At 42.9% G+C, this 26,808-nt stretch overlaps 1 protein-coding gene across 2 annotated transcripts in view; it reads left to right on the forward strand.

The window, feature by feature from the left end:
• The window catches only part of pdgfra (platelet-derived growth factor receptor, alpha polypeptide), a 48,026-nt gene that overhangs the window by 10,894 nt on the left and 10,324 nt on the right, over positions 1-26,808 (forward strand). The window contains exons 5-24 of one of the 2 annotated variants that reach the window (XM_061978097.2): positions 1,476-1,615; positions 3,355-3,517; positions 3,639-3,831; positions 9,190-9,305; positions 9,371-9,934; positions 10,388-10,518; positions 10,589-10,757; positions 10,838-11,027; positions 12,197-12,312; positions 12,432-12,558; positions 13,768-13,964; positions 14,152-14,246; positions 14,361-14,493; positions 16,216-16,320; positions 16,424-16,534; positions 19,119-19,272; positions 22,072-22,232; positions 22,467-22,576; positions 24,906-25,028; positions 25,107-25,218. In XM_061978097.2, the coding sequence (XP_061834081.2) occupies positions 1,476-1,615; positions 3,355-3,517; positions 3,639-3,831; positions 9,190-9,305; positions 9,371-9,934; positions 10,388-10,518; positions 10,589-10,757; positions 10,838-11,027; positions 12,197-12,312; positions 12,432-12,558; positions 13,768-13,964; positions 14,152-14,246; positions 14,361-14,493; positions 16,216-16,320; positions 16,424-16,534; positions 19,119-19,272; positions 22,072-22,232; positions 22,467-22,576; positions 24,906-25,028; positions 25,107-25,218 (3,210 nt within the window). Of the gene's footprint in view, positions 1-1,475; positions 1,616-3,354; positions 3,518-3,638; positions 3,832-9,189; positions 9,306-9,370; positions 9,935-10,387; positions 10,519-10,588; positions 10,758-10,837; positions 11,028-12,196; positions 12,313-12,431; positions 12,559-13,767; positions 13,965-14,151; positions 14,247-14,360; positions 14,494-16,215; positions 16,321-16,423; positions 16,535-19,118; positions 19,273-22,071; positions 22,233-22,466; positions 22,577-24,905; positions 25,029-25,104; positions 25,219-26,808 lie in introns of those variants that run through there. The other variant, XM_072915092.1, reaches the window with a different exon arrangement.

A 26,808-nucleotide genomic window follows, 5' to 3' on the forward strand; every position in this document is an offset into this window, starting at 1 on the left:
AGTTGCTCACTGCTCCCCTCACCTCCCAGGCGGTGGAACAAGGGAATGGGTCAAATTTCACCACACAGTGGTACTTTAGCTTTAACTTTCTAGATAACAAAAAAAAAAATCATTAATCATTAATATATGTACAGTTGTGGTCAAAAGTTTTTTTTTTAAATTTCATCTGACATCACATGGACAAAGATAAGACCTTCTGGAGGAAAGTTCTGTGGTCAGATGAAACAAAAATTGAGCTGTTTGGCCACAATACAAAGGTTAGGTTATTTGGTATGGTCAAAAGTTTACATACACTTGTGAAGGACATAATGTCATGGCTGTCCAATAATTTCTACAACTCTTATTTTTTTTTTGTGATAGAGTGATTGGAGCACATACTTGTTGGTCACAAAAAACATTCATGAAGTTTGGTTCTTTTATGAATTAAATATGGGTCTACTGAAAATGTGACCAAATACTATACTTCTGACATCACATGGACAAATATAAGACCTTCTGGAGGAAAGTTCTGTGGTCAGATGAGACAAAAATTTAGCTGTTTGGCCACAATACCCAGCAATATGTTTGGAGGAGAAAAGGTGAGGCCTTTAATCCCAGGAACATCATACCTACCGTCAAGCATGGTGGTGGTAGTATTATGCTCTGGGCCTGTTTTGCTGCCAATGGAACTGGTGCTTTACAGAGAGTAAATGGGACAATGAAATAGGAGGATTAGCTCCAAATTCTTCAGGACAACCTAAAATCATCAGCCCGGAAGTTGGGTCTTGGGCGCAGAACAGGACAATGACCCCAAACACACATCAAAAGTGGTAAAGGAATGGCTAAATCAGGCTAGAATTAAGGTTTTAGAATGGCCTTTCCAATGTCCTGACGTGTGGACAATGCTAAAGAAACAAGTCAATGTCAGAAAACCAACAAATTTAGCTGAACTGCACCAATTTTGTAAAGAGGAGTGGTCAAAAATTCAAGCAGAAGCTTGTGGATGGCTACCAAAAGCGCCTTATTGCAGTGAAACTTGCCAAGGGACATGTAAGCAAATATTAACATTGCTGTATGTATACTTTTGACCCAGCACATTTGCTCACATTTTCAGTAGACCCATAATAAATTCATAAAAGAACCAAACTTCATGAATGTTTTTTGGTGACCAACAAGTATGTGCTCCAATCACTCTATCACAAAAAAATAAAAGTTGTAGAAATGATTGTAAACTCAAGACAGCCATGACATTATGTTCTTTACAAGTGTATGTAAACTTTTGACCACGACTGTAGTACGCGGTCTGAAAAGTGAATAATAAAAACATAATAAAGCGGAGGGAATTTCATCGGGAGCACTGCCGACTGATCTCACTGCATGGCAGCCGTGATGTTACGTCATGATCACAAAGACGGAAAGATGACCTCACATGTCTGTTTCCACTCAAGTCGATGACAAATGACTTCACGGTGATCACTCGATTCCGTCTCTTCCAGCGCCGACCCACGTGGAGGACTTTCACGTGGACGCGAGAGCCAGCACGGACGCCTTGAGGGCGGGGCAGCCGCTCAACCTCACCTGCGTCGCCCCCGCCGGCTCCGCCTTTCAGCAGCAGTGGCTCCACCCCAAAACACAGGTGAGCGCCATTGCACTTCTTATGAAAAAGACAGTTGTCATGTCTTTATGTTGTTTCCTGGGGCCTAAACTATTTCTGCGCTAGTTTTGGCGAAAGTGGACTTCTGAGGACGGCGGTCTCAAAGAAAAAAACGTTTCTTTTCGTGTCTGTCGGCTTTATCGTTCGCGCTGTAGAGACGGGGGAAGTCTAAGTGTGGGACAAATGGCCCCAGGGAAAGGGAAAAGTTCAAAGTAGGAAGAAAGCGTAAATCCTTTGACTTGGTCGTCTTTAAGACGTGGAACACAGATGCTGTGATACACTATATTGCCAAAAGTATTTGGCCACCTGCCTTGACTCACATATGAACTTGAAGTGCCATCCCATTCCTAACCCATAGGGTTCAATATGATGTCAGTGCACCTTTTGCAGCTATTACAGCTTCAACTCTTCTGAGAAGGCTGTCCACAAGGTTGCGGAGTGTATTTATAGGAATTTTCCACCGTTCTTCCGAAAGAGCATTGGTGAGGTCACACACTGATGTTGGTCGAGAAAGCCTGGCTCTCAGTCTCCGTTATAATTCATCCCAAAGGTGTTCTTTCGGGTTCAGGTCAGGACTCTGTGCAGGCCAGTCAAGTTCATCCACACCAGACTCTGTCATCCATGTCTTTATGGACCTTGCTTTGTGCACTGGTGCACAGTCATGTTGGAAGAGGAAGGGGCCCGCTCCAAACTGTTCCCACAAGGTTGTGAGCATGGAATTGTCCAAAATGTTTTGGTACCTTGGAGCATTCAAAGTTCCTTTCACTGGAACTAAGGGGCCAAGCCCAACTCCTGAAAAACAACCCCACGCCATAATTCCTCCTCCACCATATTTCACACTCTGCACAATGCAGTCTGAAATGTAGCGTTCTCCTGGCAACCTCCAAACCCAGACTCGTCCATCAGATTGCCAGATGGAAAAGTGTGATTCATCACTCCAGAGAAGGCGTCTCCATTGCTCTAGAGTCCAGTGGCGACGTGCTTTACACCACTGCATCCCACGCTTTGCATTGGACTAGGTGATGTATGGCTTAGATACAGCTGCTCGGCCATGAAAACCCATTCCATGAAGCTCTCTGCGTACTGTACGTGGGCTAATTGGAAGGTCCCATGAAGTTTGGAGCTCTGTAGCAACTGACTGTGCAGAAAGTCTTTGCACTATGCGCTTCAGCATCCGCTGACCCCTCTCTGTCAGTTTACGTGGCCTACCACTTGGTGGCTGAGTTGCTGTTGTTCCCAAACTTTTCCATTTTCTTATAACAAAGCTAACAGTTGACTTTGGAATATTTAGGAGCGAGGAAATTTCACGACTGGATTTGTTGCACAGGTGGCATCCTACGACAGTTCCACGCTGGAAATCACTGAGAGCGGCCCATTCTTTCACACATGTTTCTAGAAACAGTCTCCATGCCTAAGTGCTTGGTTTTATACACATGTGGCCGGGCCAAGTGATTACGACACCTGAATCTGATCATTTGGATTAGTGGCCAAATACTTTTGGCAATATAGTGTACTCCTGCACAGACTTGGTTTAATCTGAACAGCACATTGTCACTCCTTGAGTACAGGAGGCTTCCCTTCAGCTCTTTTCCAGAGAGTTGGACTTCTGCTTTTACGCTCATGATTCATCTCCTGCGAGGTGTTTTAGCCATCAGCCCCGCAGAACTACAGTCTGACTGTAAGATCCTGTGTAAAAAAATGTTCCTTCTCTGTTCTCGCAGGCTTTGAACGCAGTTCAGAAGAAACAGATTCTCCCAGACCGGGTCGTCTACACCCTCGTTATCCAACAAGCAAGCCTGCAGGATAGTGGCATGTACGAGTGCTCGGTCACCCACGAAGGCAGCGGGAAGGTCCGAGTGGACACCGTGGCCGTTACAGTCTTCGGTAAGACCCATCGCCCCTGAACTCATCGTTCACAGAAGTCCTCTTACCTCAGACTCCTGTTTTGTGGGAGTGCTTCTGCCAGACTTTTACCTCCTTTAACAGCTTTTTGTATTCCCGACAGAGGAGAGTTCCTTTGTGGCCCTGGACCACAGCGGTATCCTAGCAACGCAGTTTGTCAGCCTCCTGGAGGAGACCGAGTTCACTATCCTCATCGACGCCTCCCCGGCCCCCAAAGTGACGTGGCAGCACGACGGCAAAGACATACCGCAGAGTTACTACGTCGGGGCCAAAACCAGCCACCTGGAAGGCAACCGGTAAGACAGACTCTCGGGAGCCTAATCTGGAGCCGGTTACCTTAGGCCGGGGGTCGGCAACCCAAAATGTTGAAAGAGCCATATTGGACCAAAGATACAAAAAAAATAATCTGTCTGGAGCCGGAAAAAATGTTAAGCCTTCTATAAGTGTTATAATGAAGGCAACACATGATGTAAGTGTCTATATTAGCTATAATAGCCTACTATCAAAATGACTATGTGTCGAAATGAAATGTAATATTTATTCTACCCATTTTTACAACATTGGAAAACATTAGTAAAACTTCTCAGCGGGTGAGGTAACTCCTGGAAATGACTGCCAAAGGTATAGATGTGTGTGTCCAAGTTAAAGGAAACGGCGGGCTGTCTTCTTCTAATGGATTTATTACAATCTTTGCCAGCTGGGTTACGTTTGCTTTGGTTTGGAACAACGTGGAAAACAACTATCAGAAATGCAGGCAATTTTACATACAGATAATGTGTTATGAGACATGCAGATATAAATGAAATACACAGAGGAAATAAGTAAAGGAAATGAAATGAGCTCACATATACCTACAAACGAGGCATAATGATGAAATACGTACATAAAGCCAGCCTAAATAGCATGTTAGCATTGATTTGCTTGCAATCATGCACTGATTAGCACTGCACACGAGTCAGTGACATCAACAAAGCTCACCTTTGTGCATTCACGCACAGTATAAAACGTTTGGTGGACAAAATGAGGCAAAGAATGAGTGGCATAAAATATGTCTTTCTCTGACATCGTAGAGGAAATTTGTACATGTGAACAAACTACGGTGAGTTCACGGACCGCCAGAAAAGAGTAGGACAAAACGACGCTCGCCCAATACTCTCATCAGAGAATCATGTTTATTACAAACAGTGGGATTTCTAACATTTTTTTGTCATGTTGTCCTCTTACAGAAAATATATTAAAACAAAAAAATAATAGGGAGCACCTAGAGCAGCGCTAAAGTTGACCCCCGTTCTAACCTCATATTTAAGACATAGACTATTTTGGATTCACTTTACTTAGGATGTAAAGCTTCTTTCCTTGTCTTGCCAGGCTAGAACATTTTCCCCCCCATATTTTTCTATTTTCATACATTTTTGAAAGAGCTCCGGGAAGCCACTAGGGCGGCGCTAAAGAGCCGCAGATTGCTGACCCTCCGTACTAACCTCATATTTAAGACATAGACTATTTTGGATTCGCTTTATTTGGGATTTAAAACTCCTTTTCTTGTCTTGCCAGGCTAGAAAAAATTTCCACCCATATTTTTCTATTTTCACACATCTCTGAAAGAGGTCTAGGGAGCCACTAGGGCGGCGCTAAAGAGCCGCGGGTTGCTGACCCTCCGTACTAACCTTGTATTTAAGACATAGACTATTTTGGATTCGCTTTACTTGGGATTTAAAGCTCCTTTCCTTGTCTTGCCAGGCGAGAACTTTTTTCCCCCATATTTTTCTTTTTTTATAAATTTTTGAAAGAGCTCCAGGGAGCCACTAGGGCGGCGCTAAAGAGCCGTGGGTTGCTGACCCTCCGTACTAACCTCATATTTAAGACATAGACTAATTTGGATTCGCTTTATTTGGGATTCAAAGAGCCTTTTCTTGTCTTGCCAGGCTAGAAAAATGTTTTCCCTCCATATTTTTCCATTTTCACACATCTCTGAAAGAGGTCCAGGGAGCCACTAGAGCGGCGCTAAAGAGCCGCGGGTTGCTGACCCTCCGTACTAACATCATATTTAAGACATAGACTATTTTGGATTTGCTTTATTTGGGATTTAAAGCTCCTTTTCTTGTCTTACCAGGCTAGAACATTTTTCCCCCATATTTTTCTATTTTCATACATTTTTGAAAAAGCTCCGGGGAGCTACTAGGGCGGCGCTAAAGAGCCGCAGGTTGCAGACCCCCGCCTTAGGCTAGCATGTTGCCGTCCTAAAGAAAATCTGCCAGAAAGTCTTCCAAATAAACTTATCCTAATAGCAGTGAGGAGTTCTGTGCCAGACTATCTTGGCTTGCCGTGCCATGATCCTGGAGGCTCTGGCAGCCCGCAGGACTCACATTGTTGATCCCACGTCTTTTTTACTCGCGCACGATCAAATAAACGACCTGAGCCTTAAGCGCCTCGCTGGGTGCATGTTGTTATGTTTGGACGTAGCCGAGCGCTGTTTAACGCCACATCTGTTTTCAGGCTTTTTGCTGGAGTTAAAATAAGCACCACCTGGAATCCACTGTAAATATGAACATCTTCAACATTTGAACTTAAACTGGGTCAATGGCGAAAGACAAGCGCTCACTTTACTGCTGTTGTGCTTTAAAAATAGTCATGGAATAAGAATGTTTCGTCATCAACTGGACTCGGGGAAGAAATTCCTCCTTATTCTGGTAGATCATAGAAAGCAGCGATAAGGCTACAATGTTTTTTCCTCAAAGCGTCCAATAAGATTAGTAATTAGTAGGGATGTCCGATAATGGCTTTTTTGCCGATATCCGATATTCCGATATTGTCCAACTCTTAATTACCGATACCAATATCAACCGATACCGATATATACAGTCGTGGAATTAACACATTGTTATGCCTAATTTGGACAACCAGGTATGGTGAAGATAAGGTCCTTTTAAAAAAAATAATAAAATAAAATAAGATAAATACATTTAAAAAAAAATATTGAATAAAAAAGAAAGTAAAACAATATAAAAACAGTTACATAGAAACTAGTAATTAATGAAAATGAGTAAAATTAACTGTTAAAGGTTAGTACTATTAGTGGACCCGCAGCACGCACAATCATGTGTGCTTACGGACTGTATCCCTTGCAGACTGTATTGATATATATTGATATATAATGTAGGAACCAGAATATTAATAACAGAAAGAAACAACGCTTTTGTGTGAATGAGTGTAAATGGGGGAGGGAGTTTTTTTGGGTTGGTGCACTAATTGTAAGTGTATCTTGTGTTTTTTATGTTGATTTAATTTAAAAAACAAACCAAAAAAAACCAAAACGATACCGATAATAAAAAAAAGAATACCGATAATTTCCGATATTACATTTTAAAGCATTTATCGGCGGATAATATCGGCAGGCTGATATTATCGGACATCTCTAGTGATTAGGGGTGTAACAGTATGGTGTTGTCACGTACCTCGGTATTATTAAGGTGACGGTTTATTCTGGGTACAGTAGGGCAAGAAAACGTAAAACTGCTTAGCTTTTAAGGATGAATTTGTTTAAAAGAATAAAATAAAATATATATATGTATATATATATATATATATATATATATATATATATATATATATATATATATATATATATATATATATATATATATATATATAATTTATGGATGGATGGATGGATGGATGGATGGATGGATGGATATATATATATATATATATATATATATATATATATATATATATATATATATATATATATATATATATATATATATATATATACAGGTAAAAGCCAGTAAATTAGAATATTTTGAAAAACTTGATTTATTTCAGTAATTGCATTCAAAAGGTGTAACTTGTACATTATATTTATTCATTGCACACAGACTGATGCATTCAAATGTTTATTTCATTTAATTTTGATGATTTGAAGTGGCAACAAATGAAAATCCAAAATTCCGTGTGTCACAAAATTAGAATATTACTTAAGGCTAATACAAAAAAGGGATTTTTAGAAATGTTGGCCAACTGAAAAGTATGAAAATGAAAAATATGAGCATGTACAATACTCAATACTTGGTTGGAGCTCCTTTTGCCTCAATTACTGCGTTAATGCGGCGTGGCATGGAGTCGATGAGTTTCGGGCACTGCTCAGGTGTTATGAGAGCCCAGGTTGCTCTGATAGTGGCCTTCAACTCTTCTGCGTTTTTGGGTCTGGCATTCTGCATCTTCCTTTTCACAATACCCCACAGATTTTCTATGGGGCTAAGGTCAGGGGAGTTGGACCGACACCAGCAGATGACATGGCACCCCAAACCATCACCCAACCATGCAAATTTTGCATTTCCTTTGGAAATCGAGGTCCCAGAGTCTGGAGGAAGACAGGAGAGGCACAGGATCCACGTTGCCTGAAGTCTAGTGTAAAGTTTCCACCATCAGTGATGGTTTGGGGTGCCATGTCATCTGCTGGTGTCAGTCCACTCTGTTTCCTGAGATCCAGGGTCAACGCAGCCGTCTACCAGCAAGTTTTAGAGCACTTCATGCTTCCTGCTGCTGACCTGCTCTATGGAGATGGAGATTTCAAGTTCCAACAGGACTTGGCGCCTGCACACAGCGCAAAATCTACCCGTACCTGGTTTACGGACCATGGTATTTCTGTTCTAAATTGGCCCGCCAACTCCCCTGACCTTAGCCCCATAGAAAATCTGTGGGGTATTGTGAAAATGAAGATGCAGAATGCCAGACCCAAAAACGCAGAAGAGTTGAAGGCCACTATCAGAGCAACCTGGGCTCTCATAACACCTGAGCAGTGCCAGAAACTCATCGACTCCATGCCACGCCGCATTAACGCAGTAATTGAGGCAAAAGGAGCTCCAACCAAGTATTGAGTATTGTACATGCTCATATTTTTCATTTTCATACTTTTCAGTTGGCCAACATTTCTAAAAATCCCTTTTTTGTATTAGCCTTAAGTTATATTCTAATTTTGTGACACACGGAATTTTAGATTTTCATTTGTTGCCACTTCAAATCATCAAAATTAAATGAAATAAACATTTGAATGCATCAGTCTGTGTGCAATGAATAAATATAATGTACAAGTTACACCTTTTGAATGCAATTACTGAAATAAATCAAGTTTTTCAAAATATTCTAATTTACTGGCTTGTACCTGTGTGTATATATATATATATATATATATATATATAAATTATATATATATATATATATATATATATATAAATAATATATATATATATATATATATATATATATATATATATATATATATATATATATATATATATATATATAAAAACTGGTATTTCTCTAATAAATACAGTTCTCAAATGAAAAATATAAATGACAAGCGGTAGAAAATGGATGTACTCTAGCATACAGAAAAATGTGAGGATAACAAACTTTGCTCTATAGGCAAACAAGCAAATTAGTTTAATTTATAGTGATGTATATAATTCGTAATGAACAACTGTAATCCCTTGTTTGTTGCTGTTAATTGGTTCCCTTATTTGAGATATTTAATCTTACTTAGATTTCAGTTTTTGCAGTGTGGGAAGTAACATAGAAAGGAATACATGTACCGTTTTTGGTCCAACACAATTTGTCGTTGACAAATGCATGTGTCGACGTTTGTCTTGCAGGTACCAAAGCATCCTGATATTCCGGCAGCCTCTTGAAAGAGACAGTGGGAACTACACCATCACGGCCCTGAGCGGCTCTCGCACGGCTCAGTTCTCCTTCACGCTCAAAGTTAAAGGTAAGAATCTTTTACCTGTGATAGTTCCAGTGTGCGCTGCTCTTGATTCCCCGCGTCTCCTTCAGCCTCCACCGCCTTGACCTTCCCGCCGTCCTCGGGGCCGGTGCTGCTGCCGCAAAAGGAGGAGATGGTGGTGGCTCTTGGCGCTTCCTTCACCCTCACCTGCCGGGGCGAGGCCGGCCTCGCCTGGGAGATGCCGCTGGACGCGCCCGAGCAAACGCGGGAGGACAACAGCGGCCTGTTTGTCACCACCATCACGGTGGCCCACGCCACAGTCCTGCACACGGGCTTCTACACCTGCTTCTACAGCCAGAACGCCACAGAGGAGGCGGAGGAGAGCAGCATCTACGTCTACGTGCCGGATCCGGACGTCCCCTTTGTGCCGTCGCCGGTGCCCTTCGGGAATCATGTCCTGTCCGGCCACGAGGAGATGGAGATCCAGTGTCGGGTGTCCGACCCCGGCGCTAATGTCACCCTGCTCAACGTGGACACCCAGCAGCCCGTCCCGAGCGTCTACGACAGCAAGAGAGGCGCCCTGGGGGTGTTCACCGCCGGGACCTACGTCTGCAAGGCCGTGGTAAACGGAGTGGTGCACTACAGCGAGGAGTACATCGTCCACGGCTGGACCGGTGCGTACCGCAGGAAGTTAAAGTGAAAGTACCACTGATAGTCACACACACACACACACACTAGGTGTGGTGAAATTACCCTCTGCATTTCACTCATCCCCTTATTCCACCCCCTGGGAGGTGAGGGGAGCAGTGAGCTTGACTGATGCACTAACATCATGTGGTTTATTTGGTACATATGTAGCATCATCTACAAAGATACAAATAATTGCTATTGCGACATCTAGTGGACACATTTAGAACAGCAGTTTCTTTCATTCCAAAATTTTTGGTAAATTTTTATACTTAGCAAACTCATGCCGCAGGCCAGATAAAACCTGTTTGCGTGCCTGATCCGGCCCTTGGGCCGTGCGTTTGACACCCCTGATCTAACCACAAGGCCACTGAGCAGGTTGAGAAGCTCTAACAAATCGGCTTTCATTCGAACGTTTGACCTACTTCCTTGTTTGTCAGGTGGCGCCGCTCTCCACGTGGAGCTGACGGCCAAGCGCACCGCTCTGCTGGTGGGAGACCCCATCACTGTCACCTGTTTAGCCCGCGGGTCGGAGATCCTGGAGGACCACTGGAAGTACCCCGGCAAACTGGTGAGTGGTGTGCGGCAGACCATTCCCAACTGAAAATGTGGCCGTGGGTCTGAAGCCTTTTGCTCGGCAGGCTAACCGCGCGATGAAGACGGTGCACGAGAACAAGCGCGACCAGGAGATTCTTTACACGCTCACCATCCCGCAAGCCTCGGCGAAAGACAGCGGCGTCTACGCCTGCTCCATCACCGACATCATCAGCAATGACAGCCAGACGAAGCAACTCGCCATCACGGTTTATGGTGCGGACGTGTTCCGTCGTATAACCGCACGCAAAGTCTTGTTTCCCCTCATTAACCGCTGCTCTCCTCCTCCCGAACAGAACACAAGTTTTTATTCCTGCGACCGGAGTTCGGAGTCCTAGAATCGGCCGAGCTGGACGAGGTGCGGGAGTTCCGGGCTGAGATCGACTCGTTCCCAAGCGCCCGCGTCACCTGGTTCAAAGACGGCCTCCCGCTGAGCGACATCACCGCCGAGATCTCCACCAACCTGCGGCAGGTCAGCGAGACCAGGTGAGACCCTCGTCCCGACCTTCGTCCCGACCCTCGTCCCGTCCCTTGTCACAACCTTCATCCCGTCCCTCGTCCCGTCCCTTGTCCCGTCCCTCGTCACGACCCTCGTCACGACCCTCGTCCCGTCCCTCGTCCCGTCCCTCGTCACGACCCTCGTCTCGTCCCTCGTCATGACCCTCGTCACGACCCTCGTCACGACCCTCGTCCCGTCCCTCGTCCCGTCCCTCGTCCCGTCCCTTGTCACGACCTTCGTCACGACCCTCGTCCCGTCCCTCGTCCCGTCCCTCGTCACGACCCTCGTCCCGTCCCTCGTCCCGTCCCTCGTCCCGTCCCTCGTTCTGTCCCTCGTCATGACCCTCATCCCGTCCCTCGTCCCGTCCCTCGTCCCGTCCCTAGTCACGACCCTCGTCCCGTCCCTCGTCCCGTCCCTTGTCATGACCCTCATCACGACCCTCGTTCCGTCCCTCGTCACGACCCTCGTCCCGTCCCTAGTCACGACCCTCGTCCCGTCCCTCGTCCCGTCCCTCGTCCCGTCCCTCGTCATGACCCTCGTCACGACCCTCGTCCCGTCCCTCGTCCCGTCCCTCGTCCCGTCCCTTGTCATGACCCTCATCACGACCCTCGTCCCGTCCCTCGTCACGACCCTCGTCCCGACCCTCGTCCCGACCCTCGTCCCAGCCCTCGTCACGACCCTCGTCCCGTCCCTCCTCCCGTCCCTCGTCACGACCCTCGTCCCGACCCTCGTCCCAGCGCTCGTCCCAGCCCTCGTCACGACTCTCGTCCCGTCCCTCGTCATAACCCTCGTCCCGTCCCTCGTCCCGTCCCTCGTCCCGTCCCTCGTCACGACCCTCGTCCCGTCCCTCGTCACGACCCTCGTCCCGTCCCTCGTCCCGTCCCTCTTCCCGTCCCTCGTCCCGTCCCTCTTCCCGTCCCTCGTCACGACCCTCGTCACGACCCTCGTCCCGTCCCTCGTCCCGTCCCTCGTCCCGTCCCTCTTCCCGTCCCTCGTCACGACCCTCGTCACGACCCTCGTCCCGTCCCTCATCACGACCCTCGTCCCGTCCCTCGTCATAACTCTCGTCCCGCCCCCACTAATTAGCACAGCAAGTGTTCAAAGCAACCTTCCCACACTGTGCTCTGTAATTAGAGTCTGTTTCGGTCTGGTCCAGGTACTTGGGTGTTCTCACTCTGATCCGGGCAAAGGAGGAGGACAGTGGCAACTACACCATGAGGGTGGAGAACGGGAACCAAACTCGCAGTGTCAGCTTTAACCTCCAGGTCAAAGGTCAGCACGAGGAATGCCAGAAGGCCTTTTAGTGTGATTTCAATGTTATCACTTTCCTGCACGAGCAGGCTTTTAGCGGCGCTATCTCACATACTTTTACTACCTTGTGACTCTTGCAGTCCCTGCCGTCATTGTGGACCTGATGGACATCCACCACGGGTCAGCCTCAGGCCAGTCTGTGGTGTGCATCGCTGGGGGGCAGCCCACACCTGAAGTGGAGTGGTTCATCTGCAAGGACATTAAACAGTAGGTCTTCAACAGGGTCTTCCTGACATTTTTGCTCAATTTGACTACATGTCGAATATTTTTTTCATATTCCACAGGCAATATTTTCATGAATGTTAAATGTCTGTAAATACACATTAACATGGATATAACACTCTGTAGTGTAGTTTAGAAATAGCAGTGGCATGGACATCGTACTCACTGTACTCTGCAAGTTTACAATAAAATCATACCAATTGCCAGATATCATTAGTGGCGCACAATAGTTGTCACCTAGCAATTAGCGCACCCGTTGTCGCTATCAATAGTGGCGCAGCTAGCTATTAGCATACCACTTGTATGCTAGCATTTAACGCACCAGTTGTGCGCTGGCGATTAGCTCGCCAGTTGTCGGCTAGCGATTAGTGTGCCAATAGTCAGCTTGTGATTAGCTTGGTAGTTGTCAGCGAGCGATTAGCGCACCTGTTGTCAGCTAGCGTTTAGTTTGCCAGTTGTCAGCTAGCGATTAGTGTGTCAATAATCAGCTTGTGATTAGCGCACCAGTTGCCAGCTAGCGATTAGCTCGTCAGTTGTCAGCCAGTGATTAGTGTGCCAATAGTCAGCTCGTGATTAGCTTGCTAGTTGTCAGCGAGCGATTAGCGCACCAGTTGTCAGCTAGCGTTTAGCTCACCAGTTGTCAGCTAGTGATTAATGTGCCAATAGTCCGCTCGGGATTAGCTTGCTAGTTGTCAGCGAGCGATTAGCGCACCAGTTGTCAGCTAGCGTTTAGCTTGCCAGTTGTCAGCTAGTGATTAATGTGCTAATAGTCCGCTCGTGATTAGCTTGCTAGTTGTCAGCTAGTGTTTAGTTCACCAGTTGTTGGCTAGTGATTAGTGTGCCAATAGTCAGCTCGTGATTAGCTTGCTAGTTGTCAGCATGCAATTAGCGCACCAGTTGTCAGCTAGCGATTAGCTCGCCAGTTGTCAGCTAGGAATTAGCATGCTGGTTCTCAGCTAGCAATTAGCACACCAGTTGTCAGCTAGTGATTAGTTCACTAAGTGTTAGCTAGTGATTAGAGTGCTAGATGCCACCTAGCTATTAGCGGCATTATACGTTGTTATTTCTATAGTTTAGTATTGCACAATAACAAGGTACCTTAAGGACCAGTTTGATTTTAAAGCCCTACTTTAGAATCAACCTGCGACTCTTGTTGCGGACGTCTCAGCATGTGCTAAATTGTCTCTCGCTCAGCTGCGCCAACGACTCGTCACAATGGGCGCCGCTCCCCGCCAACTCCACCGAGATCACGGTGGAGTCGCACCTGGACGAGGAGAACAACCTGGAGAGCCAGGTCCTGTTTGGCCATCTGGAAAACACGCTGGCGGTGCGCTGCTTGGCCAGGAACGAAATGGCCGCCGTCAGCCGGGAAGTAAAGCTGGTGTCCAGCGGTAAGAACAAACACTGCCGAGCTTCTCATGTTCTAGTTTCTCCTCCAGTCCTTTTAGACGCTTACACTCCAAATAGTGACGTCCATGTCCAGCATGCTATCATCATTCCCATCCCAAACCTCCGTCTTATTCTCCCAGAATACCTTTTAGCCTCATTGGGGTGATTGATGTTGTCCCCGTTTGACAGGCCCCCATCGAGAGCTGACCGTAGCTGCCGCCGTGCTGGTGCTGCTGGTCATTGTCATCATCTCACTCATTGTCTTGGTTGTTATCTGGAAACAGGTACTACGTTCATTCATGCACACATCTGACCATCTGCTCGTTTGCACCACTCTTTCTCCAATGATGGACCCGGTTTTAAAGGGACAGTCTTAACAGGAAGAGACGTGTTTTCAGAAACCGCGCTATGAGATCCGCTGGAGGGTGATCGAGTCCGTGAGCCCGGACGGCCACGAGTACATCTACGTGGACCCCATGCAGCTGCCCTACGATTCCAGATGGGAGTTCCCGCGTGATCGACTTGTGCTTGGTGAGGATTTAAGAGCATAAGGAGACATGGAGTCAGTCCTTCATTTCGGGGGAAGATGTCATACGAGCGTAGGGAGAGGTCCCCTGCACTGTTCCAAAAAGTGGTATTTGTCCCCTGCTCTGTTTAACGTCCAAAAGTAATGTTAGGCTATTAAATGGAGGCAAGTCAAACACGAGTGCCAGGCGGAAAATGGCCCCTCTGGCTGAAATTGCCCACAATCTCAATTATTGGCTTTCTTGCCAATGTAACAATGATTGACAGCACACAGCCGCTGACCAATCAGCAGTCAGATGCAAGATAAGAGCGAGTCGGCCCTCACCTCACATTTTAGTCATAGTCATGTACATAGTGTATATACCCCCCCCCCCCCCCCCCCCATTTTTTGTACAAATTGTTTTCCAAATCACCTGACATGTATATGTACATAATGTATCCATTTTTTTAACGTAATTTTTTATATATATGTATATATCTTTTATTATTGAATGTATCAAATGTGATGAATAGTTAATGTACCACAATGGAAACAAGCCTTTTGGCTTTTTGTGCCATCCATTTGCCTTTTTAAAGCATTACATGGATTTAATTCTTTAAGATGTCAATAAACTTCTGATCAAATCAATCAATCATACACGGCAATACCAATCATGAACCAGTAAAATCAATAAAAAATCCAAACAAGAGGAGTCTGGTGCTCCACTCAAAGGTAGTTACATTGTTGACTCATACTTGCGCTAATTACGCAAATTTAGCTAACGGGTATTGCCTATCAGTCTTTTGTTCCAGCTAAATAGGTTTAAACTAAACTGAATCACAATCTTGAAAAAACCAGTGCGTACAATTTTAAGTTGAATGATGCGGACACTTTTGTTACTTTCTAATATGCTTCTGCCTTGGAGACTTTGACTTACACTTTTTCAGCAGGCGAGCTACTTATTGATTGACCAAGTCGAGGTGATCTACTACAGTGTATATATATATATATATATATATATATATATATATATATATATATATATATATATATATATATATATATATATATATATATATATATATATATATATACTGTATAAGTTAGGTCAGTAAAAAACACAAGAGGCTAGATCATCCCGACAAGCCTGTTTCGCAGGGTACGATAATATATTTTTTGTCCGAAATAACTAAATTAACGGAATTAAATAAATAGAACAGCGGAATATACGTTAGGTTAATAAAAAACACAAGAGGCTAGATCATCCCTACAGGTTTCCCTGCGAAACAGGCTTGTAGGGATGATCTAGCCTCTTGTGTTTTTTACTGACCTAATGTATATTCCGCTCTACTATTTACTTCATTCTGTTAATTTTGTTATTTCGTACAAAAAATATATTATTGTGTTTCTTATTCATATTACTTACACCTGATCCTTTCAAGCCACGCCCCCTGTTTGCTCGCCAGTTGTTTACCCCCTTCTTCTGAAATCCAGAATTCGTCCATGCTTATGAGAGTGTTTTGTTTTTTTGTTTTTCCCATTCGTCCAAAAGAGCTTAACAAGAGATCCTCCTCAAACTGTCCTCACCAAGTTAAAAGCATAAAGTTGTCCAAAATGTCTTGTAAATATGAAAAATGGCCGTTCAAAGGAGACTATAAAGTTGTAATGTACCTGCAGGCTTTTGTTTGATCCCATACTATAGCAGACAGGAAAGCTTGTGTTGGTAGATAACCATGTGACTCCCCCAGGTCGCATTTTGGGCTCTGGAGCCTTCGGGAAGGTAGTGGAAGGCACCGCCTATGGACTCAGCCGTTCCCAACCTGTCATGAAAGTGGCGGTAAAAATGCTGAAACGTGAGTAAAAACCGTTTCATTCGTTTAAATATCATCTCAGCCAAAAAATTGGAACAAGGTTTTTTTTTTGTTTTTTTTGACGACATCACTTTCCTCCTTTTAGCCACGGCGCGATCCAGCGAGAAGCAAGCCCTGATGTCAGAGCTGAAGATCATGACTCACCTTGGACCTCATCTCAACATCGTTAACCTCCTGGGCGCGTGCACCAAGTCAGGTGAAAACCGAAAAGACACGTTTAATTTTAAGATTTTGACTGAACACTTAAAGGGGAACTGCCTTGGAATTGTGCCTATCGTTCACAATCATTATGAGTGACAAGAACACTGTCTAGTTGATAGAAAAGCGCTATATATATGTAATCCATTATTATTATTATTAGAGATGTCCGATAATGGCTTTTTTGCCGATATCCAATATTCCGATATTGTCCAACTCTTAATTACCGATTCCGATATCAACCGATAGCGATATATACAGTCGTGGAATTAACACATTATTATGCCTAATTTTGTTGTGATGCCCTGCTGGATGCATTAAACAATGTAACAAGGTTTTCCAAAAGAAATCAACTCAAGTTATGGAAAAAAATGCCAACATGGCACTGCCATATTTATTATTGAAGTCACAAAGTGCATTATTTTTTTTTTAACATGCCTCAAAACAGCAGCTTGGAATTTGGGACAGGTTCTGGGTATTTGTTCTGTTGTGTTTATGTTATGTTACAGTGCGGATGTTCTCCCGAAATGTGTTTGTCATTCTTGTTTGGTGTGGGTTCACAGTGTGGCGCATAGTTGTAACAGTGTTAAAGTTGTTTATACGGCCACCCTCAGTGTGACCTGTATGGCTGTTGACCAAGTATGCTTTGCATTCACTTGTGTGTGTGAAAAGCCGTAGATATTATGTGACTGGGCCGGCACGCAAAGGAAGTGCCTTTAAGGTTTATTGGCGCTCTGTATTTCTCCCTACGTCCGTGTACACTGTGTTGTTTTAAAAAGTAATACATTTTAGTTTTTGAAACCGATACCGATAATTTTGAAACCGATACAGATATTTTCCGATATTACATTTTAAAGCATTTATCGACATCTCTAATTATTATTATTATGTCTTTGATTTGTTTTCGATTTTAAAGATGTAGCCTTCGAAGCCCTCTAAAACAGTGGTTCTCAAATGGGGGTACACGTACCCCTGGGGGTACTTGAAGGTATGCCAAGGGGTACATGAGATTTTTTTAAAATGTCTGTCAAAAAGAACTGTGAAAAGAAATGCAACAATGCAATATTCAGTGTTGACAGCTAGATTTTTTGTGGACATGTTCCATAAATATTGATGTTAAAGATTTCTTTTTTTGTGAAGAAATGTTTAGAATTAAGTTCATGAATCCAGATGGATCTCTATTACAATCCCCAAAGAGGGCACTTTAAGTTGATGATTACTTCTATGTGTAGAAATCTTTATTTATAATTGAATCACTTGTTTATTTTTCAACAAGTTTTTAGTTATTTTTATATCTTTTTTTCCAAATAGTTCAAGAAAGACCACAACAAATGAGCAATATTTTGTTATACAATTTAATAAATCAGAAACTGATGACATAGTGCTGTATTTTACTTTTTTATCTCTTTTGTTCAACCAAAAATGCTTTGCTCTGATTAGGGGGTACTTGAATAAAACAAATGTTCACAGGGGGTACATCACTGAAAAAAAGTTGAGAACCACTGCTCTAAAACCATCCATCAATGTTTATATACACGCTGCAAGTCTATATATTATGTAGTAACAGACACCTTCATAACGATATGTAATATGTTCAATTTTTACTGTATTTTCATCATTTTAATCATATCCAGGACCGATGTCTTCCACATGTTGATTCATTTTACCATAGCAGCGCACATTTGACTTACAACAACAAATGTGTGTTCCTACTTCCGGAATCAAACGCAAGTATGTTTTCTAATCATGGCAGACTTGGCAATCCAGTGTTTTTCAACCTTTTTTGAGCCACGGCACATTTTTTTCATTGAAAAAATCCTGAGGCCCACCACCAGCAGAAATCATTAAAAAACGAAACTCAGTAGCCGATATTGATAATAAAAAGTCGTTGTCGCAAATGTTGGATATGAATTTAAACCATAACCAACCATGCATCACTATAGCTCTTGTCTCGATGTGACTTATTTTGAGTTTTTGGGTGTTTTCCTGTGTGTAGTGTTTTAGTCCTTGTCTTGCGCTCCTATTTTGGTGTTTATTTCCTGTTTTGTTGGTATTTTCCTGTTGCAGTTTCACATCTTCCTTGAACGCTATTCTTTATACCCGCATTATCCTTTCCATCCTTACACTTTCCATCCTTTGAAACTGAGCTTCTGGTGTGGAACAATTTCCCTTGTGGATCAATAAAGTTTGTCTAAGTCTAATACCGCAGCATGGCAATGTGTTACTTTGCTAGAAAAAGAGTTCCTCAGTATTCGCTCTTACAATAACAATGTCGCTACAGCTTGGTTATTATACGGGTTGCGGAACGAAAAATAAGTATTGTTGACTGTTTTTGAATGCATTTTTAAAGTAATTTAGTGGTATAATTGATTGCTCTCATTAGCTGCATTGCTAGCCACCTAGAACGAGCTGATTTTTACATGTTAGACTGCAAAAAAACAACTTTTTGTCTTCTTGTATCTCATGATGATTGTGACCAATAGGCAAAATTCCCCCCAAAAAGTGCAGTTCCCCTTTAAGTCTATTTTAAACAAGCCCCTGATAAGTTTAGCCCACAGACTGACCCCTATTTGCATCCCTAGGGCCGATTTACATCATCACTGAGTACTGCTTCTACGGGGACCTGGTCAACTACCTTCACAAGAACAGAGAGAACTTCTTGAGCCTGAGCCCGGAAAAACAGAAAAAAGACCTGGACATCTTTGGAATCGACCCAGCAGATGAGAGCAGCAGGAGGTACCAGAGAGTTATTTTCTTTATCTGTCTGCAGAAACCGCGGAACAACCATCCTTCCATTTCTGAGCATGCACAAATTCTCCCCGAGCGGCGGTCAATAACTGTATCTCTGTTGAGGAAATTGTTCAATCATTCACCAAATCGAATGGCAGGCCCGAAGTGGTCTCGTCTTTCAGGCTAACTCCATTGCGACGCGAGGAGCTGCCAATTCTGCGTCTGAGGGTCGTCAGAGCTGAAGGATGACTCACAGTGAGCGCACCTCGCTGGGACCGCAGCGTGATCTAATTTTGCCGTCGGCTTGCCCGCATCCCGCGCTAACCTCTTAGACCAGAAGCTCGTGCCGACATCAAGAAATCCCTTTGCACATAACACAGACGTGATGCAGAAGTGTTGAAAAAGACTGAAATCCTAAAGACAGATAAACAGCAACCAAATATATTGCCAAAAGTACCACCCATCCAAATGATCAGAATCAGGTGTCCTAATCAATAAATGTAAATAAATACACCTGGCCACAAGTTTCTAGAAACATTTGTGAAAGAATGGGCCGCTCTCAGGAGCTCCGTGATTTCCAGCGTGAAACTGTCATAGGATGCCACCTGTGCAACAAATCCAGTCGTGAAATTTCAGGTTGTCAGCCATTTTGGTTTTCAGGTCCCTTTTTTGGGGGATTTGGTCCGGTTGAATTTTTCATAGTTTTTTGTTTTATTTTGATTGATTGAGTTTTTTGTTCTAATTTGTAGGGCTGCGAATCTTTGGGTGTCCCACGATTCGATTCAATATCGATTCTTGGGGGTCACGATTCGATTATAGATTGATTTTTTTTTTTTTGATTCAACACGATTCTCGATTCAAAAACGACTTTTTTCCGACTCAAAACGATTCTCTATTCATTTAATACATACATACTTGCCAACCCTCCCGGATTTTCCGGGAGACTCCCGAAATTCAGCTCCTCTCCCGAAAACCTCCCGGGACAAATTTTCTCCCGAAAATCTCCCGAAATTCAGGCGGACCTGGAGGTCGCGCCCCCTCCAGCTCCATGCGGACCTAAGTGACGTGTTTTCTTCTACCGTAAAGCAGTTCGTCTGCCGTAAACAGCAATGTTGTGACACTCTTAAACAGGACAATACTGCCATCTAGTGCATTTGATGAAGGCACTTTTGTGCGTGCCACACAGCAATGCATAATCAGTTCGAAAAATAGTGACAGAGAATAGAACAAGGATGGACAATTCAACCCTTAACTCAACAATGAGTAGATGAGTGTTATGTGTGTATATGTGTAAATAAATGAACACTGAAATTCAAGTATTTCCCTTATTTATATATATATATATATATATATATATATATATATATATATATATATATATATATATATATATATATAATAAAATAAAAATATATTTATAGCTAGAATTCACTGAAAGTCAAGTATTTCTTATATATATATATACATAAAATACTTGACTTGGTGAATTCTAGCTGTAAATATACTCTTCCCCTCTTAACCACGCCCCCAACCACCCCCCCCCCACCCCCCACCTCCCGAAATCGGAGGTCTCAAGGTTGGCAAGTATGAATACATAGGATTTCAACAGGATCTACCCCAGTCTGCTGACATGCAAGCAGAGTAGTAGATTTTTGTAAAAAGCTTTTATAATTGTAAAGCACAATGTTTTATCAACTTAATTGCAATAATGTAAATTTGTTTTAACTATTAAATGAACCAAAAATATGACTTATTTTACCTTTGTGAAAATATTGGACACAGTGTGTTGTCAAGCTTATGAGATGTGATGCAAGTGTAAGCCACTATTTTCTTTATTATTATTGGTATTGCTGTGTATTGTTTTGTTAGATTGATTAATTTAAAAAAAAAAAAAAAAAAAAGGAAAACAAAATATCGATTTTTGAAAAATGAGAATCGATACTGAATCGCACAACGTGAGAATCACGATTTGAATTCGAATCGATTTTTTCCCACACCCCTACTAATTTGGGACCTGTTTAGTTTGTCTATAGAATGTGTCGCGGGCCAATAAAAATCGCGCTGCGGGCCGCAAAAGGCCAACGGGCCGCACTTTGGACACCCCTGCCTTGTATGTTCCCCTAGTGTCCAAATAACTCTAAATTAAGTCTTTGTTACTTTAATAAGAAACTAATTAATGGTGAATATGTTCCCAATACTAAAGTGTTACCAAAAGTGGCCTAGTGGCTGTTACTGCAACAAGCTCTCCTGTGTTCTAATAATAAATTGAGTAATCAAACAAGAGTTACCGTTTTCCATATCCTTTTTGATATGCTGGCATTTCCCTGCTTGCCACTCAGCATCAAGGGTTGGAATTGGGGGTTGAATCACCAAAAATGATTCCCGAGCGCGGTCACCGCGGCCGCTCACTGCTCCCCTCGCCTCCCAGGGGGTGATCAAGGGTGATGGGTCAAATGCGAAGAATAATCCCGCCACACCCAGTGTGTGTGTGTGACAATCATTTGGTACTTTAACGTTTTAACTTTTTTAAGTGCTTATGACAGGTTTTTGTGCGTAAGCAAGCTAAGTACATGAAGCGCCAGACCATCCGCGGTTAAACTGAAGGAGCATGTGCGGTCAAAATAAATCGGGTGATTATTCACATGAGTTAGACTTGATTCCCAACTTGCATAGAAAAGAGAAAAGTCCTACAACTTTTTTTGCTAGTCCGAGCTGGGAAATGTCCCAGTGTTCCGGAATGCAGCAGTAGATTATGGTCAGTGCAGTCTGGTCAACCCCGAGCTTGACACTGGTGTCGGCCCACAGCTACGTGATCCTGTCCTTTGAGAGCAAATGCGACTACATGGACATGAAGCAGGTGGACAGCACTCAGTACGTGCCCATGCTGGAAATGGCCAACACCTCCAAATATTCCGACATCCAGCAGTCGGACTACGACCACCCACCGTCCCAGAAAGGCTCCGGCGGTGAGTGCCTCTCTTTGTGTCTCGTTCCGCCCTCTCTCCTCTGTTGTTGACCTATGTTTGTCTGGCTCGCTGTTGACGGGGTACGGCCTTGTCAAAACGGAGGCTGGTTTAAATCCCTGTAATTACACGGAGGAGGAAGGATAATTGCAGCACTTGCATATTATTGCCCGGTTTCTCCCAAAGCCAGGTTGGTGCTATATTTGACTACTGCCTTTTTGTTGCTCTTTAATGCAGAAGAGGACACCCTGTTGTCGGACGACATGGACGAGGGTCTGTCCACTACGGACCTGCTCAGCTTCACCTACCAAGTGGCCAAGGGCATGGAATTTTTGGCGTCCAAAAATGTGAGTCTGGATACCGCGAACGTTCTGGTATTCCCACTGGGGTGATGAGGGTTTGCGGACTGTTACTGAGCGTCGTATGACGACAGCCAAGCCGTCGAAGGAACGCGAGCGGTCGTCTGATAAGCAGTAGCGAGCAAATGGTGGCGCGAGGCTGAATATAGCAGCACAAGCCAAGCTAGAATTACCAGTCGGGCTCACAGCTTCATAGTTATTATCCCTAAATAAAATAAGTGGTCGCATCCATCCATCCCACTGGCATGTTTATTCAAGGAGCATGCGATATGTAATAGCATTAAACATGCTTTTTAATGCAGAAATAGACGCTGTGGGAATGGCCGCTGACGCTAAAAAAACTAAAATAACGCTATTTGGTAACAGTAGAAAAAAAAGTCAAACACAAATACAAATAGACGGAATAGAAATTGAAAGAGTGAATGACACCACATTTCTAGGTGTAATGAATGACGATAAATTGAACTGAAAATCTCATGTAAAAAAATATACAACATAAAGTAGCAAGATACACGTCAATAATGAATAAAGTGTTCTAGACCAGTGTTTTACAACCACACTAGTGTGCCGCGAAATACAGTCTGGTGTGCCGTGGGAGATGATGTCATCTCACCTAATTGGGTTAAAAATATTTTTTTTGCAAACCAGTAATTATAATCCGCAAATAATGTGCCGTTGTTTAGTGTCGGTGCTGTCTAGAGCGCGGCAGAGTAACCGTGTAATACTCTTCCATATTAGTCGGTGGCAGCAGTTAGCTAATTGCTTTGTAGATATCGACAACATGGTTTGTCGTGATCACAATATGCAGACGACAGCGGGAGGCAGCGTGCAGGTATCAAACGCTTAAACCAAAAATAAACAAAAGGCGAGTGCCGCTAAGAAAAGGCATTGAAGCTTAGGGAAGGCTATGCAGAACGAAACTAAAACTGAACTGGCTGTAAAAATAAACAAAAACAGAATGCTGGACGACAGCAAAGACTTACAGCGTGTGGAGCAGCAGACGGCGTCCACAAAGTACATCCGTACATGACATGACAATTAACAACAAAATAGAAAACATTTCACACAGGAAAACGCCAAAAAAACTCCAAATAAGTCACGGCGTGATGTGACAGGTCGTGACAGTACACCTACTTTGAGAGAAGAGCTATATTGATGCATTGGTTATGGTTTGAATTCATATCCAACAATTACGAGAACGACTTTCTACTGTCAATATCGGCTGCTGAGTTTCATTTTTTTTATGTTTTCCGCTAGTGGTGTGCCTCGGGATTTTTCCAATAAAAAAAATGTGCCTTGGCTCAAAAAAAATTGAAAAACACTGTTCTAGACCAAAAAATCACTTCATTTTCTCTACTGCTCACTAGTGTTACCATATCTGAGTTCCATCCATCCATTTTCTACCGCTTATTCCCTTCGGGGTCACGGGGGGCGCTGGAGCCTATCTCAGCTACAATCGGGCGGAAGGCGGGGTACACCCTGGACAAGTCGCCACCTCATCGCAGGGCCCATATCTGAGTTATTGTGCAGAAATACGGGGAAATAACTACAAAAGTACACTTCATTCATTAACGGTGTTACAAAAAAGATCAGTTAGAATAATACATAATGTAGGATATAGAGAACATACAAACCCTTTATTTATTGAATCAAAAATACTGAAATTCCACGACAAAGTGAATTTGCAAACAGCTAAAATTATACGCAACGCAAAATATAATCTGCTACCCAAGAATATACAACAATTCTTCTCAACAAAAGAGGAGAAATATAACCTTACAGAAAAATGTAATTTAAAACATTTGTACGCACGTACAACACTTAAGACCTTCAGTATATCAGTATGTGGAATTAAATTATGGAATGGATTAAGTAAAGAAATCCAACAATGTACTAATATGATCCACTTCAAGAAACTCTTCAAACTTAAAGTGTTTACAAAGTACAAAGAAGAAGAACCATGATAAACATTCTGAATTTATCTCATCCATCCATTCATTTTCTAGATAATCTTACTCATCTCACCATATGAAATATAACTTACTTCACTAATTATTATTTATTTATTTGTTTGTATTACTTATGGAGTATATTGTGAATAAATTGAGAACAGGAAGTGAACAAAAATTTTAGCAACTGCTATGTAAAGGAAAAGGAGGTAGTATTAAATAAGCTCTGCTTCTTCCTACTCCTTTTCAAACATGTTGAATAGAGAAACTGGAAATTGTGATGTATCATGTTGTATGCTTGCATGTTCCAAATAAACTCAAACTCAAACTCTAACGTTGTCTTCCTCCATTTTTTATTTTTTTTGTAGTGCGTGCATCGTGACCTCGCCGCCAGGAACGTTCTCCTCTCTCAGGGCAAGATCGTGAAGATCTGCGACTTCGGGCTGGCCAGAGACATCATGCACGACAACAACTACGTGTCCAAGGGAAGCGTAAGTCCGACCTCACATGAGATTCTAGCCCACGTTCTCTCAGAAAGTAGCTCTAAAATGTTTTTTATGCACCAACAGACATTCCTGCCAGTCAAGTGGATGGCGCCAGAGAGTATTTTCGACAACATGTACACCACTCTGAGCGACGTCTGGTCTTACGGAATCCTCCTCTGGGAGATATTCTCCTTAGGTAAGTGGACTTACGTGAGCTAGATGTTAACTGAGGGCCTCTGATGAATTCATACTTCTAACCAAATGAGCGCCATTAAACAAAAACAAAAAAACGCATAGATACAACTGTTGAGCCCAGCGACCTCAAACATCTTAGATCGGATTGATTGATTGATTGATTGAAACTTGTATTAGTAGATTGCACAGTACAGTACATACCGTATTTTTTGGAGTGTAAGTCGCACTGGAGTATAAGTCGCACCTGCCGAAAATGCATAATAAAGAAAGAAAAAAACATATATAAATCGCACTGGAGCCCGGCCAAACTATCAAAAAAAACTGCGACTTATAGTCCGAAAAATACGGTATTCCCTACAATTGACCACTAAATGGTAACACCCGAATAAGTTTTTCAACATGTCCACGTTAATCAATTCATGGTAAACATTAAACATTTTCTTGATAAGAAATTTAAATATATAAAATGTATGTGAGACATCAAAAGTTGAATATATAGTCTATATAAAAGTTTTAGGGACGCAAAATTTAAACAAGTGACCACACAAGATAAATCAACCCAATTCTTGCTTTGAAGTGTGAAATTGGTTGATAATTGTGACTGATAGGAAAGAGTGCACCCACTTTACCCTTGACTTTACTAACTTTGCAAAATATTTTGGATTAAAAGCACAATAAAATGCAATCATCTCTAAGAGAAATTATGACTCTTGCTTGAGAAAGAGGTGACCGGTGGATAGCTGCGTCAACCTCAGCCATTTTAGATTGAATATCCATTCCACAGCCCATTAATTTCTTGCTTTGACATACAGTACAGGCCAAACGTTTACATACACTTGTAAAGAACATAATGTCATGGCTGTCTTGAGTTTCCAATCATTTCTACAACTCTTATTTTTTTCTGATAGAGTGATTGGAGCACATTCTTGTTGGTCACAAAAAACATTCATGAAGTTTGGTTATTTTATGAATTTATTATGGGTCTACTGAAAATGTGACCAAATCTGACATCACATGGACAAATATAAGACCTTCTGGAGGAAAGTTCCGTGGTCAGATGAAACAAAAAAATGAGGTGTTTGTCCACAATACCCAGCAATATGTTTGGAGGAGAAAAGGTGAGGCCTTTAATCCCAGGAACACAATTCCTACCGTCAAGCATGGTGGTGGTAGTATTATGCCCTGGGCCTGTTTTGCTGCCAATGGAACTGGTGCTTTGCAGAGAGTAAATGGGACAATGAAAAAGGAGGATTACCTCCAAATTCTTCAAGTTTGTCCTTGGGCGCAGTTGGGTGTTCCAACAGGACAATGAACCCAAACACACGTCAAAAGTGGTAAAGGAATGGCTAAATCAGACTAGAATTAAGGTTTTAGAATGGCTTTCCCAAAGTCCTGACTTAAACGTGTGGACAATGCTGAGGAAACAAGTCCATGTCAGAAAACCAACACATTTAGCTGAACTGCACCAATTTTGTCAAGAGGAGTGGTCAAAAATTCAAGCAGAAGCTTGTGGATGGCTACCAAAAGCACCTTATTGCAGTGAAACTTGCCAAGGGACATGTAACCAAATATTAACATTGCTGTATGTATA

This window comes from Nerophis lumbriciformis, linkage group LG18, assembly GCF_033978685.3.
Source record: "Nerophis lumbriciformis linkage group LG18, RoL_Nlum_v2.1, whole genome shotgun sequence".
In the NCBI taxonomy this organism is placed as follows: Eukaryota; Metazoa; Chordata; class Actinopteri; order Syngnathiformes; family Syngnathidae; genus Nerophis; species Nerophis lumbriciformis.